Raw genomic sequence first — 21,121 nt, 5'->3', positions numbered from 1 at the left:
AATTCCAAATCCAAAAACTGTGAGGTACCTCAAATAAGAAACTACAAGGTCAAGCAATGGGTACCTTCCAAGAGTGGTCCATATTTGCCAAAGATAGAGTCCAGAACATCCTCAGTTGTGTCAAAGTTCAATCCACCTACAAACAGCTTGCCAACATTGTCCGACTCCATGACTTGTGTGTGTGTCTACTTCGTTTCAACGTACTGAAAAGAAAAAGGATGGTTGGGGGGAGAAATAGATCAACTCAAGATGTTTAACATTCAAAAAGGAATATTAACCATTTGGGATAAACTTTGGAATCAGCATTTGATGAGTTACACAGAAACACACCAAAGCAGAGAACATTTGCTCAAGATAAATATTTCCCTAGATACTGAAGATATCCCGGTGTGTACCCCGGTTTAGAATAGGTACACCGTATCCCTGCGTGTCATAAGAGGCGACTAAAAGGGTTGGCGTCAGGAAGGACATCCAGCCATAAAAACATTGCCTCAAAAAGAGAACCGTGACAATTACAACTACATATGGGCAGGGTACAACCCGAAGTACCCCATGGGGAAACCCACTCCCTCTCGTCAAAACTCAAGGTGGGGAACCCGATCGAAGCAAGGGTGGAAATCATTCCATTTATGACGACGAAACGTCTGATGCCCGACGTGGAGATCGGTTTCTGAGGTTTGGGACATGGAATGTAGGGACAATGACAGGGAGATCAGGAGAAGTGGTGGAAGTATTGGTCAGAAGAGTGGACATATGTTGTATGCAGGAGACGAGATAGAAGGGAAGTGGTGTGAGAATGGTGAAGGGTAGGCAGGGACAGAAATACAAGTTTGTGTGGCAAGGGTGCCCAGAAGGTGTGAATGGTGTTGGTGTCCTGTTTTCTGAGGAGTTTGTAGACAGTGTGGCGAGTGTGAGTAGACCGAGTGATAGGATGATGATGGTGAAAATGACGATTGGAAAGCTCTTGGTGAACGTCATCTCGGGATATGCTCCGCAGGTTGATCGGAGCGATGAAGAGAAGGACAAGTTCTGGTGTGCGATGGAGAAGCTGATGGAAAACGTGAAAGATGAGGAAATTGTTGTGGTCGGAGGAGACCTAAATGGACATGTGGGAAGGAGTATGGACGGTTTTGAGGGAGTTCATGGGGGTTACGGATATGGTGTGAGAAATGGAGAAGGTGAAAGGATTTTGGAGTTTGCTGATAGAGCTGATTTGTTGATTTGTAATACTCAGTTCCAGAAAGAGGATAATAAGCTTGTTACATATACGTCAGGTGGGTCAACGACAACCGTTGACTACCTGCTGGTGCGTAGGCGAGATAGGGGGCACCTCCGGGACACAAAGGTGATCCCAGGGGAGGAGGCTGTTTCACAGCACCACTTGGTTGTCTGCGACGTAAGGGTGAAAGGTGCGAGGAGAGCTCGGCGGGTGAAGTACCAACCGAGAATGAAGGTGTGGAGGTTGAAAGAGGTGACAGTGAGGGAGGCATTAAAAGAGAGACCGAGTCGGGTCGAGGATGATGTGGTTAAGCTTCAACATGGTTGGATGTCAATGAAAGATAGTCTGTTGGGAGCCGTTGGTGAGGTATGTGGATGGACAAAAGGACCACCGAGGGACTCGGAAACATGGTGGTGGGATGATGAAGTTGGAAAGAAGATTGAGGAGAAGAGGAAGAAGTTCAAGGAGTGGCAGAAGACGAAGGGTACAGGGGCAGAAAAGGCAGAGCATGAAAGTTATAAGGCAGCCAGGAAGGCTGCAAAGAAAGAGGCAGCAAAGCCACAGGACGCATGTAGGAAAATGTTCGGAGAACGCTTGGATTTGGAAGAGGGTCAGAAAGCAGTATTCAGGATTGCAAAGCAGATAGCGAAAGAGGTGTGATGTGATGGGGGTGAGTTGCTTGAAGGATGAAGTGGGACAAATCGTTGTGGACCCAGATGGAATTAAAGGAAGATGGAAGAGATATATGGAAATGCTGTTGAATGCAGAGAATGAATGGGATGGCAACATGGAGAGTAACCCAGTTTTAGGACCGGCAGAGAAGATAACCGAGAAGGAAGTTGAGGAAGCGATAAAAGCAATGAAGAGTAGAAAAGCGGGAGGGCCGACGGGAGTTGTGGGAGATATGTTGAAGGCAGCGGGAAATTGGGGTGTGAAGAGAATGACAGAGATCTGTAATCTGGTGGTGAAAGAAGGCCGCATTCCAGTGGATTGGGGACTGAGTACCCTCATCCCTCTATACAAGGGGAAAGGTGACCCTCTGGACTGTGGCTCGTACCGAGCGATAAAGTTTTTGGAGCATGGAATGAAGGTATTGGAAAGGGTGTTGGAGAGGAGGATAAGGAAGAAAGTGAAGATCGATGAAATGCAGTTTGGATTTATGCCAGGAAGAGGAACGACACACGCTTTTCATTGTGAGGCAGTTGCAGGAGAAGTACATGGAGAAGAGGAAGAAGTTGTTTCTTGGGTTTGTTGATCTGGAGAAAGCATTCGATAGGGTTCCACGTGAAGTAGTGACATGGGCATTGAGGAAGTTAGGAGTGGAGGAATGGTTGATCAGAGTAGTGATGGCAATGTACGAAAGAGCGTGCACAGCTGTAAGGATGAAGGACGGGAACAGTGGTGAGTTTGAGGTGAAGGTGGGAGTGCATCAGGGGTCGGTACTAAGTCCACTACTATTTGTAGCTGTCATGGAGGTGCTGGCTCAGAACGTAAAGGAGGGTTTACCGTGGGAGTTGTTGTATGCAGATGATCTGGTGTTGATTGCAGAAAGTATGGATGGACTGAAGGAGAAGATGAACAAGTGGAAGGAATGTATGGAGACAAAAGGTCTGAAGGTGAATATCGGAAAAACGAAGGTGATGGCAGATGGCAAGTGGTAAAGCATGTGGTGAGGTGGAAAGAACTGGGAAGTGGCCGTGTGCTGTGTGCAGGAAGGGTGTCGGAGTGAATTCCATTCAATGTCCAATGTGCGCTGAGTGGTTTCATCATAAATGTAGTGGTTTGAGAGGGTCATTAACCAGTGTGGCAGCTACATTCAAATGTAAGGTGTGCACAGAGGGAGCGGCAGAAGGAGGAAATGTTGAGTTGGATCTTGGAGACGGCATGAAGCTGGACGGTGTGAAAACATTTTGTTACCTAGGAGACATGCTGAATGGAGAAGGTGGATCAGACTCGGCAACGGTTGCTCGAGTGAGATGTGCATGGAAGAAGTTTCGGGAACTGGGTGGCGTGCTGATGAGGAGGGGAGTGTCGTTGAAGCTGAAAGGAAAGGTGTATGCTGCATGTGTGAGAAGTGTTATGATTTATGGGAGCGAGACATGGGTAATGAACGTAGAGCAGCAACGAAGGTTGGAAAGGGTGGAAATGCGAATGGTTCGATGGATGTGCGGAGTATCATTGAGAGAGAGGAAGACAAATGATGAATTGCGAAAGATGATGGGAATAGAGCCTGTGATTGATGCTGTGAAGAGGAACAGGTTGAGATGGTTTGGTCATGTGTTGAGGAAGGATGAAAGTGACTGGTTGAGAAGAGTGATGGAAATGAATGTAGAAGGAAGTCGAGGACGGGGAAGACCGAGAAAGACTTGGCTAAAGATGGTTGAAAAAGAAATGCGGGCAAGGGGGTTAACAAGGGGAGACGCAGAAAATAGGACAAAATGGAGAAGATTGTCATGGGGACCGCAAGGCTAACCCCCACTCTTGCAAGGGAAATGGCCTTAAAATGCATGTTGTTGTTGTATACTGAGAAGATAGAAAATGATTTTCCATCCATGTTCTGAAAGAAAGCACCATGTTGCGTTATTTGTACAAAAAATATATATATATATGTATATATCAAAATAGATCAAACTCGATGGAGCGCGTCGCAAATCCCGACACTTACCACCGAAAAAAGCAAAGTTGAAAGACGGCATCAAGCACGACCAGGAATAAGTTAAGTCAACCCAACATCAAATTTTTAGTTAAAATACAAATAAAAAGTCTGTCTGTTTTGAGTCCTGTGATATGAACCAAAACATTGGTATTTGGCCATCCAAACTCACTGCAGCCAAAAGTGAAACTGCTCTCGCACCTTCTGCCATTTGGCATTGAAAACCAAGATTGGTGAAATTCTGCACATCCGTTTGAGGAAGACATCGCAGACAGACAAGAGCCGATCATAATATATATATATACATACATATACTGTATACATATATATATATATATATATATATATATATATATATATATATATATATATATATATAGATATATATAGGAAATACGGATCAAGTACGGTTAAATTATAACAGAAAATATAATAGAAATATAAAAATTAATCAGCTTTAGGTGGGAAGAGTGGAAATCTGCAATGACACATCGACTTTGCCCTAGCAATTCAGATTAAAGTACACCATCTCGGTTCTGAACGGGATGTTTGTACCAGCTCCACAAGAATATCAATAAATGTTAAAATATATAAATACAAGCAGTTAAACTGGTTCCACTGGGCTGTTCCAAGATAATTTGTTCCTCAGAGTATGGAATATTTCGGGAGTTTGGCAGGAATGGCCTTTGACAGCATAACTTGGAGAGGAGATGTTGAGGAGATTTATTGGAGAGGAGATTTATAACACCTTTTTCTTCTTCTTCTTTAAAAGGCTGCTTTCGACTTGCTCACCAAATCAATTCATCCCAAAAAAAATATCCATCTCCTATAGTGCCTTTGTTCTACATTCCCTAAACTCTCCTGCACTCCATCCTCCATCCAGCGTCCTTAAACGTATTTTTAACTCAAAGGTCACAAGAAACTCATTTTGCAATAAATGTTCGTTTCCCATAAATCGTACACTTTCAAAAATCCAATCTCACCCCTCCCCTCCAAATCTTCCCCATAACCCCTCCCCTCCAAATCTTCCCCATCACCCCTCCCCTCCAAATCTTCCCCATCACCCATCCCTTTCAAATCTCCCCCCTTGCCCCCTCCCTCCTAAACTACCCCCTCACCCCTCCCCGCCAAGACGCCCCCTCGCCCCTCCCCTCCTAGACTCCTGCCTCACCCCTCCCCTCCAAATCTCCCCCATATCCCATCCCTTTCAAATCCCTCCCCTTGTCCCTTCCCTCCCAAACTCCCCCCTCACCCCTCCCCTTCAAATCTCCCCACCCTCATTGCTTCTCAATTTCCCCCCGCTCACTCCCCCTCCTCAAAGCGTCCTCCCCGCTTCTTCCCCCTTCAAACTCTCACCTCCATCTCCCCCAACCTTCTGCCTCGCTCTTCCCCCTCCTCAAATAACACCTCATTGTGGCTCACCCAATCACCATCAAACTTTTTGTCCGCCCCATCCTTCCCTTTCTCCGAGCTATTCTGAAATCTCTGACACACCTTCAACAGCTCTCCCTACCTCTTCCACCTCTTGCACATCTTACCCTACCCCTCTCCTCCCCCCTGTTCTGTATCTGATGCTCCCCCTTCCTCTTCATTAACGGTATGGACCTCAAACATCCGGGGCCTTCGTTCAAACTTAACCGATCTCTCCATACAGGTTGCTTCTGTCAAACCAGACGTGATCTGCTTAACAGAAACATTCCTCCGTTATGATGTCTCTGATTCCATAGTATCTCTCCCGGGCTACTCCCTCCTCCGGTATGATAGACCTGAGCCTCGTCCTGGAGGCGGGGTTGCTATCTTTATCAAAAACTCTCTTCCTCACTCGCCCTGCACTGCACTCTCTCCACCTCACCCCCAGGAATACCTCTGGCTACGGCTTCCCCTTCGCTCCCACCTCTTGTTCATATGTGTGTTGTACCGTCCACCAAACAGTGATGACTCCATCTACATCTCGCTGTCTGATGATATGGACCAACTTCTATCTACTCATCCCAACTCTCTCTTCCTCATATGTGGTGATTTCAACTGTCATCATGCCAGTTGGCTGGGTGTGGGTACCTCTCTCACCAGCCATGGCTCCTCAGCAAAGGACTTCTGCGACTCACTGGGACTGACACAATCTGTCAATTTCCCGACCCGGATCTCAGTCAACGGAACATCTTCTCTTCTGGACTTGGTTATGACTAACTTCCCTGAAAATGTCTGCTGCTCTTCTTCTGCTCCGATCGGAACATCTGATCATGTCCTTGTTAAAGTGGACATCTCTCTGACCATCCTCAGGGAGCCTGCTCAGCGTCGACGAGTCTGGCATTTCACTCAGGCCAACTGGCACGGTCTTCAAGCAGCCATCAATCATCTGGACTGGTCTCCCATCTCTACCACCTCTGACATCAACTCATCCTGGGAATTCTTCCAAAGTAAATTGCTCTCTCTCATGCACAGATTTATCCCATCTCGTCTTCAGTTGTCATACCCTTCCTCCCGTCCATGGTACACGGAATCTTGTGGTGAGGCTGTTGCCCAGAAACAACTTGCCTTCGTCTCCTGGAAAGCAAATCCAACGGAAGGAAATCTCATTTCCTTCCACAAAGCCCGAAACAACTGTGTGTCCACCCTCAGGAGAGCCAGGAAACAATATCTCTCCGTTCTCAAGACCGAACTCTCTTATCTGTCTCCCTCTTCCAAATCCTGGTGGCGTCTGGTCAAATCCGTTTCTGGTGTTTGTTCCCCCCTCCATCCCCTCCCTTACCTCAAACGGCTACACAGCTGACTCCGCACGTGAAAAAGCTGAATGCCTCAACTCTGTGTTTGCCTCTAAATCTTGTGTCCCAAACCCATCCCTCTCTGTACCCACCATACCCAGTCGTACCCTGCTGCTCCTGGACTCCGTGTCCTTTCCTCCTGACAAGGTGGAAAAGTTTCTGTCAACCCTCGACTCTGATTCTGCAACTGGACCCGACGGCATCAGCCCACGGGTCCTAAAATCCTGCTCTGCTGCTCTATCTCACCCTCTCTCTGTTCTCTTCACCCTCTCTTTTGCTCAAGGTCAACTGCCATCTGCTTGGAAATCAGCCAACATCACCGCTTTGCACAAAAAAGGTGCAAAAACAGATCCTAGCAACTACAGACCAATCAGCCTTCTCCCAATTATCAGCAAAGTCATGGAATCCATCATTGCTTCTGATATGAAATCTTTCCTCTTCTCCAATGGCTTGATCTCTGATCATCAATTTGGTTTCAGACCAGGTCACTCTACTCTGGACATGCTGCTTCTGCTGTCTCAACAATGGATGGAGGTCCTCAATGCCAAACAGGAAATTAGAGCTGTCTCCCTCGACATATCACGTGCCTTCGACACGGTCTGGCACCCCGCTCTGCTCACCAAACTCTCCTCCTTTGGTATCCATGGAAATCTCCACGCATGGCTGGCGGACTTCCTCTCTAGTCGTCGTCAACGTGTGGCCCTGAATGGGTTTCTCTCATCTCCTCTTCCTGTTCAGGCTGGAGTTCCCCAAGGCAGTGTTCTGGGCCCCGTGCTTTTTCTGGTCTTCATCAATGATCTCTCTGACTCTCTCGAAAATCCTCTCTATCTCTTTGCTGATGACTCCACTCTCTGCCGCTCCATTCCTCTTCCCTCAGATCGGCAGTCTGCTGCCTCCTCACTCTCTGAAGACCTGGACAAAATCACAGACTGGTCAAACAAGTGGAACATGTCTTTCAATCCTGACAAATCTCACACTCTTACTATGTCTCTCCGAAAAGATCGACTGGACAACCCTCCCATCTACTTTCTCAACAATCCTCTCCAAGAAGTTCTGTCGCTCAAGATTTTGGGTCTCACTATCTGCCATGATCTTTCTTGGGAAAACCACATTTCAAAGCTGGCCTCCAAAGCCAGTCGCCGACTGGGCATCCTCCGTCGTGCGAAGTCCTTCCTCGGCACACCTGAGCTCCTCACCACATACAAGGCTTTCATCCGCAGCTCAATGGAATACTGTTCTCCCCTATGGGCCGGTGCTCCTGCCTCACACCTAGCTCGGCTTCACGCTGTTGAAACCAAAGCTTTCAGAATTATTGGAATCTCCCGCGATGAAGCTATCTCTGAGGGCCTTTTACTCACTCACCGCAGGCAGGTAGGTGGTCTTTCTGTCTTCTACCGACTCCTCTCCGGCCTTGCACCCCCAGCTCTCTCTGTGCTCTGTCCCCCAAATATTCCTACAGGTCGCACAAGATCTGCCAGCAACCCTCTGATGGTTAAACTGCCGAAATCTCAGCTCTCTGCTCACCTTCACTCTTTCATTCCTCTTTTCTCCCACCTCTGGAACAAACTCCCTCACTCCCTTCAATCCCACTCCTCCCTCCAGGTCTTTAAAACAGCTGTTCACCACCATCTCTTATCTTCCCCCATCCAAAACCTTGATCTTTTCTACCCCCGCTAATTCACCCCAGATCCACCTTGTTTGAAATTCCAACTTCTTTCCTGGAAGTCCTGGCAGTGTCCATATGTTTTATACCTCTCCCACTGCCCCCTTCCCACGCCCCCCCCAAAGCCCTCGCCCTCTCTCAGATCTCTCGATGTCTCCATGTCTCTCGGTCCCTGCTCTCAAATGTTGTGTTTGTGTCCTTCCCCCTCTCTCCCCATCTTGTCTACCGCTCCCTATGTTATATGTTTTTTGTGTCGGTTTGTCTTTCTGTGTGATTAATGTTCGCTCTTTCACGAGCCTCGATATTGTATACAAAAAAAAAAAAAAAAAAAAAAAAAAAAAAAAAAAAAACGGCAGGGACAGTGGAGCTTCCCATAACACAAAATGTGACCGAGATGTCACCCCCCCCCCCCCCCCCCCTTCAAGTCAGTCTTTTTTCTTTTCTTTTTTTTAACTCCCTGAAAGTGTGTGAACCAAAGACTCGGCCTATACACCAGTGTGCACAACAAAAATTGCAAGAATATCGATAATTGTAAACCTCTGCACATCTCAAACGAGGGGTATCATTCAGCATTATACGTGCTGTGACTGCAACGTTTAGCCCGTTCAGACAATCATACTTGCATTTATATAACCAACCAACCAACACCCCCCCCCACACACACCCCCACGAAATATATAAATACATATATAATAGAAATACATAAATATATTAGAAATATATACATATATTACAAATATATAAATATAATAGAAATATATAAATACATATATAATAGAAATACATAAATAATAGAAATACATAAATATATTAGAAATATATACATATATTACAAATATATAAATATAATAGAAATATATAAATATAATAGAAATATATAAATACATATATAATAGAAATACATAAATATATTAGAAATATATACATATATTACAAATATACAAATATAATAGAAATATATAAATATAATAGAAATATATAAATATAATAGAAATATATAAATATAATAGAAATATATAAAAATAGGAATATATAAATTATAATATAATAGAAATATATAAATTATAATATAATAGAAATATATAAATTATGATATAAATATAAAAAATATATAAATATAATAATAGAAATATATAAATATAATAGAAATATATAAATATAATAGAAATATATAAATATAATAGAAATATATAAAAATAGAAATATATAAATTATAATATAAATATATAAAAATAGAAATATATAAATTATAATATAATAGAAATATATAAATTATAATATAAAGATAAAATAAATATATAAATATATTAGAAATATATAAATATAAAAATATAAATCCATAAAAATAAAACATATATATATATATATATATATATATATATATAAATATATAAATAAATAAAGAGCTATATTGATGCAAATGGGTAGATTTGTTGAAAGGACGATTGGGAAATCATTTCGATGAAATGATTAAACGAACTCTTCCTGTTCCATATCGTAATGAAAGAATCCATCGCACAACCTTGGGATCGTTAAACCATTCAAACAAAACAACGTTTCTCGAATGTAACAAATATCGACATTACTTTGCCCATTTGCCTCAACTATCAAGTAACTTACATTTGAAAATCTTCGAACATCCACTTTGGATATCGCATTCAGAAAAGTTGCACAAATGGCACGTGTATTAGTATTACATCTATACAGGACATTATTCCCATACAAACATCAATTATACAAATGGAGCTCGATAAAGATAAATCAAGCACAGATCAATGCACCAGCAACAATTATTAACCAAATGAGTCTTCCAAAAGAAAATTGTGGTGGCGTGAACTTGCAGCGGGGACCTGCCATGCAACACAAATAACGGGACACTCGACGAGCCAGATAAAGTAGGCGGAGCTTCCGCGTAGCCGCCATTACGCACGTGGTCAGACCGGCACGCGCCGCCAATTCACGTAGCATTCGAACCCCAGTTAAAACTCACATTATACCTGGCCTTGGTTAGCGAATTAAACCTTCGGAATGCATTTGCTTAAACGTACAATTCATAATCAAATAGGCGTTTCCTTCCAAATAATTTCAACGGACACGAAGCACATGAAATAGCTGCTTCCGCTTGGTCGATTGTCCGTGCTCCATCCTTTTTCTTCTTTTTTTTAACCTCGTACATCACGATACGGCTAAACAAAATAAAACTCCACGTGAAGAACGAAATTAAATAGAGGTGAATAAAAAAAAATATATATATATATATAATATATATATCAACATAATCTCGGCGAATATAAATTATTTACTTTGTGAAAAACGTCGCAAATGCATCAGGATTAAACGAAACCCAAACCTATACTTACAGAAAGTGAAACACGAGGTGCGAATCCTCAACCGACCACATGAGGAAAAGCAAATGGCGCGATAGGAAGGAGAAAAAAAAAACCCCCACAAAGAAAACGATTCACCACATCATGTCATTAACACATCGACAGAATAAAAACATACCGACACGTACCTATTCGTAAAGAGCAAATGCGAAATGTCTTCCTTCGCGAACAAGATTCCTATAAGTATAACGGAATCCTCGCTCCCTCCACCAAAAAAAAAATCCCTCTCCCTGACGTCACACAAGTACCTTCTCCGATTGGCGCCAAAAGGTCAAGTGCCTTAAATTTCCTCTCATGTCCTGTTGTAAATTCACTGAGAGTTTATCGGATTAAATTAGGGTTATTATTTAATCTACTTTAAAGATTTTCGGACTCGTGTACTCTGCCACAGAGTAAAGATAATATTAATATCGTGTGAGAAAGGAAAATCAGCCACACCGAAATTACTAGCGCGTTACACCGCCTAAAGAACACTGCACAGCAACATATGTGGAAGTGGATGATGATTGGTCCTGGAGATTCTTTCGTTCTTTGCGAAATTGATACTTTCGATGGGGAATGTGAGAGAGTCAGCAGAAGCTGATTTACCTGCATTTCCAATGATGATCTAAAAGAGCCTTAACGGCCTTCACTGTTGGGGCCCGACTACATGTGGTGGAAGACCGTATCAATCAGTGATGATCTTTTGACTGAAGAATCCTTTTCTGATGTTTAACTTTAACCAATAAAGCGCGTCAGGCCACAATCTGTGGCCCTACCAAATATGGTCAATGATATGGGCGTATTCTAGCCACCATTTACATGCAAATGAGCTTTAAATGACGTATGACGTCAACCGAATCAAAATATCAGCTTCAAAAGTAAACCGTACAGGGACCAGATCAATGACGGTATTCCTCGTGAAACGGAGGTGGAGAGATCGAGCTGGAATCCTGGATTGAAGGGAATTCCACATGACGCATTTATGATGGGAGAAATTAGTGACATATTGTAAGCTGTTCCAGAATGTGAGACATCAGAAAAGAAAAACAAGACCGAAAGTCTAACAGCGGCGTAGCCGGGCTTGTAAAATATTATAAACCACAAACACACATGACTAGCTTTTTAAACAGTCGCTAATGCTGTTTATAACATTAAACGTTTTACTTATAGAACTGAGGAAAGATCTACTGTAATCTATATACCCCAGAAGGGTTGGGTACCGTTTTGTTGGAAGAAACGTAACTCTGATGCTTTAGATATTTGATGGTCAATTGGTCATTTTAACAATCGGTTTGTTTGTTTCACACTGAATGAAAAACGTAAAGGTAGAGCATGGCGATTGTGATATGTGACAGGTTCGACGATATGTTCAGCCTGAACGACATTGGAATCAAAATGGCGGTGTGTGGAGAGTCAGCCGCCTTACTGCCGTAATGACATCAGACGTAATCACATAACCCTGTCATGTGACCAGCTCCTCAGCTCTGATTGGTGTACGTTTGAGGGGACATACATACATGCATACATACACACAGACAGACAAACACTGTTCTGGACGGATTTGCCCTATGGGCTACGCCGTAAATATTGGTGCCAATGCAATCAGATTCATGACGAATGACAAGAACATGGCGGGTGTGTTTTTCAGGATAGCAGCAAATGTGTGTCGAAAAACTACAGGAGGAAACACCGATAGGGAAGTGCAGTAGTGGTGGAAATCGGAGGTTGAGGAAGTAATGAGAGAAAGAGTAGAGTTGAGGAGGTAATTGGAGAAAGAAAAAGAAAAGACCTTTCAAAAAATGGCAAGGTAATAGACAGGAAGGTCGCAGAAGAAATATAAGTGGTGGTATGAGAGACCGAAAGGGGATACAAGTTGTTAACATCAAGAAAGGGGACAGAAGGAAAACTGAGGATATAATTCAATGGCATGAGAGGGGCTCAAACTCAGGACCCTAAGATCTCAAGCCAACCACCTTAACTGTTAAGACAACACCAGGCTAAACATAAAGGTGATAGGGCAGTTAAGAAGACATTATTAATGAAGACATTTTTTACGTTATTTCTTTGAAATAACCTCAGGGTCCCTGTGTCCAGTCATCCGTCCGTCCGTTAACATTTGACGAAAACATCTCACAAACAACACGACCCATAATAGACCAAATTTGGTACGATGCATCAGGACAGCAATGTCCCAGGGGGTTGTGATTCCAATGCGAATGTTTCCCAAGAAGGGAGTGAAATGGGGGTTAGCCCCAAATATTGCTATTTCAAAAAATATTTTCAGAAACTGCCCGACAGATCCAGACCAAACTGACCACGATGCATCGTGACCATGGCCTAACTTTAAGTTGTGCTCCTCATGGTCGTATCTCACCCAGAAAGAGGACCACAGCCCCCTCCCCGAATCCCTCAGTTTCATTACAACATATTCTCCACTACTATTTGATTGATACTGTTGCGGATATGGGATTTGGCCTCCATATCCGCTTGTAAATATTCCCCTATTTCCCCAATACTCCCCAACTATCCCCAATCCCCCATTCCCTAGTCCCATTGTCTGTAAACAACACTCTGTAGAACCGACCTTCCCCTTTTTCCCCCATTAAATGTCGTGCCCAGGTTCACCGCATCTCACGTAGACAACTATAGGACATCTTGCTAGTTATTCTTAGTCTATGTCAGTTAAGGACTCGTTTCCATTAATTCTGACTCTTCGTTGCACCAGAATGTGATTGTATGGCACCAGTAGTGAGTTTAGGACCTCCCCATACCTCCTCCCATCTTCCTCATGAAACAACAACAACAACTACAACAACAGCGCGCGGGGAGTGTGCGTCCTCACTCCGGCTTGGTTAGCCGCCATTGCCCATGTGCGCCGACGGGGTTACCACGAAGGGGCTGACTGTCGGCCCCTCGTCAAGGGCGGAGCCCGGTAACCCCCCGCACCCAATAAGAAGCAACGGGCCGATTCCATCTGGGGCGGAGCTAACGAGCCGAGGGCGTGTCACTCCCCGCTGGATATACGCAGCCACTTACCGGACGTGACGTGAGATGCGCCCCCAGCTTGAAGAAGAACCAGTCACCACCTCCGAGCGCTGAGAGACCTCCCTGCATCTTTCGGACTGTGTGGATCCTGTCCCTGAGCCAAGGTGCACCTTGTGCTGACCATCGACGACCTGCCCTTCCTTGCCATCAATCCCTGTGTGAGTCAGTTTTGTCCTGTTTATCTGTGGTCTGTCGGGGCTACTATAAGGCCGTGATTAAGTGCCCACCTTCCTATGCTGTCCCTCTTGTCCTTGTAATCTAAACGTTCCGCATATCCCATATTATAACCTCCTCCGGAGGTCTTGAGAACTGTACCCCTGGTGTTGTGTCATTTAATCCAGCCGTTGTGTCCTTTCCTTCATTGATCTAGCATAGCGCGACTCGGCCAACGTTCGAGTATAATCGGGTAAACTGTGCAGACGCGGTCATACCAAACCGCTCGGTAAACTAACATCCACAACCGCGTCTGTAACATTTGGTGTCGAGGAGTTGGATTCGGACCTGGGACTAAATTTGTTAGGCCCAAATTTTGGGACACCAATTGTACCATTAGGGTAACATTTGGTGTCGGGAAGTGTGATTCGATCCGGAGCGCGTTTCACGCGCTCGAAATTATAACGGCGAAATTTGATTGTGTTTTACAAAAAAAAATAAAAACCCGAATTTTGAAAGTCGCGTTATGGCAGACCAAGACGGCTGGGTTCCGGTAGAAGAGAGTGAGGCAGGGTCGATCCAGGACCAAATTGAGGGACAAGAGGAGAGCGAAGCAGTGAGGGTAGCAGATTCGCAAAATAGCGTCGTCGCGCACGAGGTATCAGACGCGCGAAATAGCGCCTCGCACATGGCCACGGCGCCCACGCCCGCGACCGTAGTAGCGCCGCTGGTAAATTTGGACCTTTTTTTCATACAAATGAAGGCCCTTATGGCCCAGAATAGCGAGAAAATGAGGGAGGAAATGAGGGCTCAGAGTGAACGATTGGAGGGCCAATTGGGGGTAATGGGAAACCAAATGGGGGTAATGAGGGACGAAGCGAGGGGTACCGGTGAGGGGTTAGACAATAATTTTAAGGGGTTAGACAAGAAATTTGGGAAGTTAGACAATAATTTTGAGGAGTTAGACAAGAAATTTGGGAAGTTAGACAATAATTTTGAGGGGTTAGACAACGGGATAAAAGAGGTGAAAAATGGGTTAATGGGGGTAGAAAACAGAATGGCTGCTCAAGAGAATCAAATGGAAGGGATGCAAAAGGGGTTAGAGGGGTTAGAAAACAGTATGGAAGGCAAATTGAGGGACATGAGGGACCAAGCGGAAAGGGAAGTTAAACAAATGGGGCAGCAGATAGAGGGGGTCAGAATGGGGGTAGAAACCAAACTGGATGCTCACAGGGAGGAAATGGAGCAGATGAGGGTGGCATCTGGGCAGGAGATGCAAGTGATGGGAGAAGAGATCAGAAGAGGTGTGAGTGAGGAGGTCGGAGGAGTGCGCGAGGAGGTGAGGCACTGTAAGGAGCACATGGAGAAGGAGGTGAGAAAGGGGACTGTAAAGTTACAAGGGGGCATAGAGGACCTGACGAAGGAGGTGGAACAGCTGACGGAGGGACAAAAAGGACTAACGGAGCAGGTTCAAAGGAACACTGCGGTATTAGGAGGGTTAAAAGCGACACAAAACGACATAAAAAACGACTTGATAGCGACAAAGAGGCAATGTCAGATGGTACGTGAGGGACTGACAACGAGGTTGGACGAGGTGATAGAGGTAATGGAGACGAAGGACCGGCAGGTGAGGACGCACATGGAAACGGTCAAGGTAGCCTTAGAGGACGAGCTTGAGGAGACGTACCGGGGAATAAAAGAAGTGAAGCAGAAATTAGAAGAAGTGGAAGAAGGGGTGAGCGAAATTAAGAAGCGACGGAGAGAGGATAAGAAAGAGATAAAAGAGGAGATAAAAGAATTGGTCCAAAGTCTGTGTTTGGATCGTGATGATGTGCTCATTAACCGGATGAGGGATTCGCAGGTGATGGAGGAGAAGCGAAGAGGAAGAGGACCCGGTGTAAGTGGTGACCAATATGGTCGTGCGTATGATGCGCCAGGTGATTTAATGAGCTTGGGGGTCGAGATGGACCCGGGTGTTCGTGAGAGGCCGTTGGTGAAGTGTGCGACAGGTCTGGTGTGCGAAAAAGGAGGTGTGCAAGAAAGTCCGACTCTGGGGTGTGTGACGAAAAAGTGCGTGCCAAGGAGTGAGGGTGCTGGCGAGAGTGAGTCGGTCGTAGCGCGTGTGCGAGGGAGCACATGGAAGCGCGGTGTGGTAAGTGTTACAGAGGGTGTGATGGGAGAGTGTGCGCAGGAGTGTGCGCGAGAAAGGTGTGTGACGGACAGGTGCATGGGGAAAGAGTGCGCTGTCAAAGGCAAGGAAGAATGCATGCCTGTGGTGAGTGTTACAGAGGGTGTGACGGGAGAGTGTGCGCAAGAGTGTGCGCGAGAGAGGTGTGTAACGGACGGGTGCATGAGGAAAGAGTGCGCTGTCAATAATGGAGGTGAGAGTAGTGAGAGTGACAAGGAGCGTGAGTTGGTTGTGACAGGTGAGAAAGGATGCACACCTGGAATGGTAGAGCGTGAGTGGGAATGCACGCTGGAATTGGTAGTGAGGCACGTGGTTGGGTGTGCGAATGAGAGCACACCTGTGATTGTCACAGAGGAGGTGACCGAGGAGGGGGCGTGAAGAGGTGTGTTGGTGAGGTGTGCGACCAACGAATGTGTGCCAAAGTGTTCGGTGGTCAGGTGTGTGACCAAGGCTGTGAGTGGAATGAGTGTACCTGGGTGTGTAAGGAAAGGTACGAGGAGCATGGGAACGGCTGGATGTGTGAGCAAGGAACGGGCTGCGGGGTGTAAGCATGCAGGTGAAGCATCGACGTTAAACGGAGCAGCGGTTAGAACGACTTATAGCCGAATCGGGCCCTCGATGCGTGCCGGGCCTCGCGTGGAATGGCCGCGTCCAGGCTCCACTAGGTGGAGCGGGCAGCTGGATAGGAAGGGTCGTCATGGCGACCACGTTTTGTTGAGACGTGCCGGCAGGTCGAGATCGGGACATTGGATGGCTCCGTGCCGAGAAGGTGCGTGGGACCTCGGCCCGGGTAAACCTCCTTCCCTGCACCGAATGCCGGACGCATCCAGCCGCTGGCACAGAACAACCCGCATTCATGGCTTGGCTGTACGAAGCCGAGCTTTAGAAGTAAATTGGCGCACCGAGAGGCATTAGTGAGTAGACTGTGTGATGAGGTTAGTGTTTTGGCCCCGAAATTAGAGAAAAACAAAATTTGATGATTGGCAAAGGAGTGGCAGTAATGATTGGCAGATGATGGGTAGTGATTGGCAAATTTTTGATTTGTTGAAATTTGATGTGCAAAATTGGTAGTGAGCGATGGGCCCAGTGGGTAAGGGTGGCATCCCTGCCACCCTTCCCATGGTGGGGCAAATGCGCACTAGATTATGGGGTGTATGGCAGTGAAAACTAGCCCGGGTGGGTTAGGTTATATTGATAGGGATCTAGCGAAGATGACATTAGGTGACGTGTTTAGTTAGTGACTGATACCTGTAGTGGGGACGCAGGTAGATTAGTGTGGATGATAATGACGTGGGAGCGCAATAGTTTAAAGGGACGACTGGGAAGCGCAAGTTTTAGAGGGGAGTAGTTAGATGAGATGATGCCGTGTGTGTGAGGATTGAACAGGTGTGATTGCACAGGTGTGCAACTGGACAGGTGTGTGGAGCAGGGTGGAGTAGTGAGTGTTGTGGATCAGCGCGAATGCGCTTGGGGAGAGAAGGGTGCAGGTGGCACCAGGTGTGAGAGCACAGGTGTGCAAGTACAGGTGTGTGGAGAGAGTTGGAGTAAGTGGTACGGAGTGGTGTGCATGGTGCGAAGGTGTGAATGGGGGAAGAGTGGACCGCCATCACGGATACCCGGGGCGGGTAGTGTAAGTGTTAGGTAGAGGGTATAGGTAAATTGTGGTTGGATATTGGCATTTGTGGTGCGGTTGCAGAATGGTAATTGGATGGGTGCGTTAGTGTTGTGGAAATGGCTGGGCGTGTAGCCTGTTAGTGTGTGTAGTTGGTTTGGGCACTCCACCACTGTGAGGATGTCGGTCAGGTGAGGCCGCAGGTGGGCTCTGGGAGCCGGTAGAGTTGTGGATGGGGCCCGAGGATCCGGAAGACGGACCCGGGTAGCCCAGTGCCAGAGAGGGCACCGAGTGGGGAGAGCGCCAGAGGGCCTTCCCCAGGTAGTTAGGTTAGGGTAAGGAGCAGGTAAGCTCGGAGGCAACTGCAGTGGTGGAGGTGTGCAGGTGGGTAGACCCGCTGGGAGAGGTACACGCCACAGCCCAGAAATTGTGCGAGGGCACCGAGAGATGAATCGGGGGAGTGAGGCCCCAAATTGAAAAGCACCACAGTTTGGTCAATGGGAATTGGTTTTTAGAACCCATAGTGTAAGAGGCCAATGGTTTGGCAGGAGAAAGACCCCGGGTAATGTAAAGTTGTTAAAGTCATTTAGGAAATAGTTAGGATTGATGAACCTGTCGCACCATACGCAGCCACTTACCTGTGGTGATGATGATGACTCCACACCTGTGTTTTCTTTTGTTCTGTGTTGCAGGAAATGAGAATTGCTGTGAGGATTTGTGAGACGCATCACGACGTGGATGAGACATTGGGGTGATTCCATCTCTCCCTCCTTAGGAGGGACTGATGATGAATTGGTGATGGCAAATTATGATGTTGAGTTGGAGATGGCAAATTTTGATGAGAGTTGAAAATGGCAAATTTGATTGGTTAGGAGGGAGAGAAGACGAATTTGGTTTATGGGAGGAACGGGGAAGACAGTAGGGACGTTTGTTGATTTGTAAAGTAGATGTTTATGGGTAGTGTTGTGTTTTGTGGATACAGTAAGGGGTAAGGGAGGGGCCATGTAGGTTACCTGGTTGGGGGGGGGGGCGTACGGTCGGAACATACCTGTCTCACCTGGTTCCCATGTGCCCCCAGTGTGCATCACCTTGTATTGCGTGCACTTTTGCGCCCTTACCACCTTACTCACTTGTTTTCTTCTTTTGTCTCCCACCTCCGAGGATCTGGTTTTGGGGCAGAGAGAGAGGAGAGAGAGGTGCTGGCTCCGCAGTTGTGGGCCTGCACTTTCGCTGCTTGCTGCCGGGATCGATACACCATATGGACCGCAATGTTTGTGGCCGCCCACCATGGACCGCAGTCTTTTGCGGGCAAGCACCACCCGTTGATGGACCTATGGGTCAACGTGGCACCTATGCCATACAGGTGAACCACTTTTAGTTGGCCCCCTGACGGCCACAATTTAGAAATGGACGCGGTTGGCGCCTTTCTTTATTTTTAAAGAAGCCAGAACACCAAGTGTGCTTCAAGAAGGCAAGACCAGCGGCAGAACATCGGCCGGCTGCGACACCACACCATGATTATTGAACATTTTATTGGTGCACCGGATGGTGCTGACTGTGTGATGGGGTGGTGCTTTTGGTGCTTGGAAGGGGTGCTCTGCACATTATTAAAGGCCGTAAGGCCACAGAGCACTTGTGGGTTGGTGTATCGATGCTGGCATGCGTGCTCTCTCTCTATGCATAACATCTGCATGTGTTCCTCCAAAAACAGGTCCTGGATCGTAGTGTAAATATCAGCGTAGTCTTGTGTAAATAATGCTCCCTACCGGCTGTATATTTAGTTTGAGAATTCTTTCCGCGATTCGGTTATCCTGTGGGTGTGTTTCTGTGAGGAGAAGGGTGCAACGTCGCAGGGGGACATATTTACTCATTTGTGAACATCTGTAAAACTGTCGCACTCAGGGTAGAGTTAATAGTAGAGGGAACTACATCTGAGTGCCACACTAAAGTAGGTAAAAATTTATTGGGTCGGGACGCCCCGAGGGTAGAGAAGGGTGCAATGTTGCGGATATGGGATTTGGCCTCCATATCCGCTTGTAAATATTCCCCTATTTCCCCAATACTCCCCAACTATCCCCAATCCCCCATTCCCTAGTCCCATTGTCTGTAAACAACACTCTGTACAACCGACCTTCCCCTTTTTCCCCCATTAAATGTCGTGCCCAGGTTCACCGCATCTCACGTAGACAACTATAGGACATCTTGCTAGTTATTCTTAGTCTATGTCAGTTAAGGACTCGTTTCCATTAATTCTGACTCTTCGTTGCACCAGAATGTGATTGTATGGCAACAGTAGTGAGTTTAGGACCTCCCCATACCTCCTCCCATCTTCCTCATGAAACAACAACAACAACTACAACAACAGCGCGTGGGGAGTGTGCGTCCTCACTCCGGCTTGGTTAGCCGCCATTGCCCATGTGCGCCAACGGGGTTACCACAAAGGGGCTGACTGTCGGCCCCTCGTCAAGGGCGGAGCCCGGTAACCCCCCGCACCCAATAAGAAGCAACGGGCAGATTCCATCTAGGGCGGAGCTAACGAGCCGAGGGCGTGTCACTCCCCGCTGGATATACGCAGCCACTTACCGGACGTGACGTGAGATGCGCCCCCAGCTTGAAGAAGAACCAGTCGCCACCTCCGAGCGCTGAGAGACCTCCCTGCATCTTTCGGACTGTGTGGATCCTGTCCCTGAGCCAAGGTGCACCTTGTGCTGACCATCGACGACCTGCCCTTCCTTGCCATCAATCCCTGTGTGAGTCAGTTTTGTCCTGTTTATCTGTGGTCTGTCGGGGCTACTATAAGGCCGTGATTAAGTGCCCACCTTCCTATGCTGTCCCTCTTGTCCTTGTAATCTAAACGTTCCGCATATCCCATATTATAACCTCCTCCGGAGGTCTTGAGAACTGTACCCCTGGTGTTGTGTCATTTAATCCAGCCGTTGTGTCCTTTCCTTCATTGATCTAGCGTAGCGCGACTCGGCCAACGTTCGAGTATAATCGGGTAAACTGTGCAGACGCGGTCATACCAAACCGCTCGGTAAACTAACATCCAAAACCGCGTCTGTAACATTTAATGTTGGTTTACCGAGCGGTTTGGTATGACCGCGTCTGCACAGTTTACCGGATTATACTCGAACGTTGGCCGAGTCGCGCTACGCTAAATCAATTGAGGAAAGGACACAACGGCTGGGTTAAATGACACGACACCAGGGGTACAGTTCTCAAGACCTCCGGAGGAGGTTATAATATTTCGGAACGTTGAGATTACAAGGACAAGAGGGACAGCATAGGAAGGTGGGCACTTAATCACGGTCTCATAGTAGCCCCGACAGACCACAGATAAACAGGACAAAACTGACTCACACAGGGATTGATGGCAAGGAAGGGCAGGTAGTCGAGGCTCAAGGTGCACCTTGGCTCAAGGGCAGAATCGACCCGGTCCGGTCCAGAGATGCGCCCC

The 21,121-nt window shown here is 46.5% G+C and overlaps 2 protein-coding genes across 11 annotated transcripts in view; one reads left to right on the top strand and one right to left on the bottom strand.

Annotated features, from left to right (window-relative positions):
- LOC137425410 (cold-inducible RNA-binding protein B) overlaps nucleotides 1-10,990 on the bottom strand; it is a 41,544-nt gene extending 30,554 nt beyond the window's left edge. Inside the window, exons 1-2 of one of the 10 annotated variants that reach the window (XM_068113828.2) lie at nucleotides 10,813-10,990; nucleotides 65-203 (exon numbers count right to left, since the gene is read on the bottom strand). In XM_068113828.2, coding sequence (XP_067969929.2) covers nucleotides 65-170 — 106 coding nt within the window. In that variant the 5' untranslated portion in view covers nucleotides 171-203; nucleotides 10,813-10,990. Of the gene's footprint in view, nucleotides 1-64; nucleotides 204-10,657 lie in introns of all 10 variants that reach the window. The other 9 variants (XM_078776621.1, XM_068113827.2, XM_078776620.1 and 6 more) reach the window with 9 other exon arrangements.
- TNFSF10 (TNF superfamily member 10) overlaps nucleotides 1-21,121 on the top strand; it is a 407,659-nt gene that overhangs the window by 238,412 nt on the left and 148,126 nt on the right. The window lies entirely within an intron of this gene.

This window comes from Myxine glutinosa, chromosome 4 (genome assembly GCF_964187855.1).
Source record: "Myxine glutinosa chromosome 4, kmMyxGlut1.1, whole genome shotgun sequence".
In the NCBI taxonomy this organism is placed as follows: Eukaryota; Metazoa; Chordata; class Myxini; order Myxiniformes; family Myxinidae; genus Myxine; species Myxine glutinosa.
The sequence above is the reverse complement of the archived record's forward strand: the minus strand, read 5'-3'. Positions and strand labels throughout refer to the sequence as shown.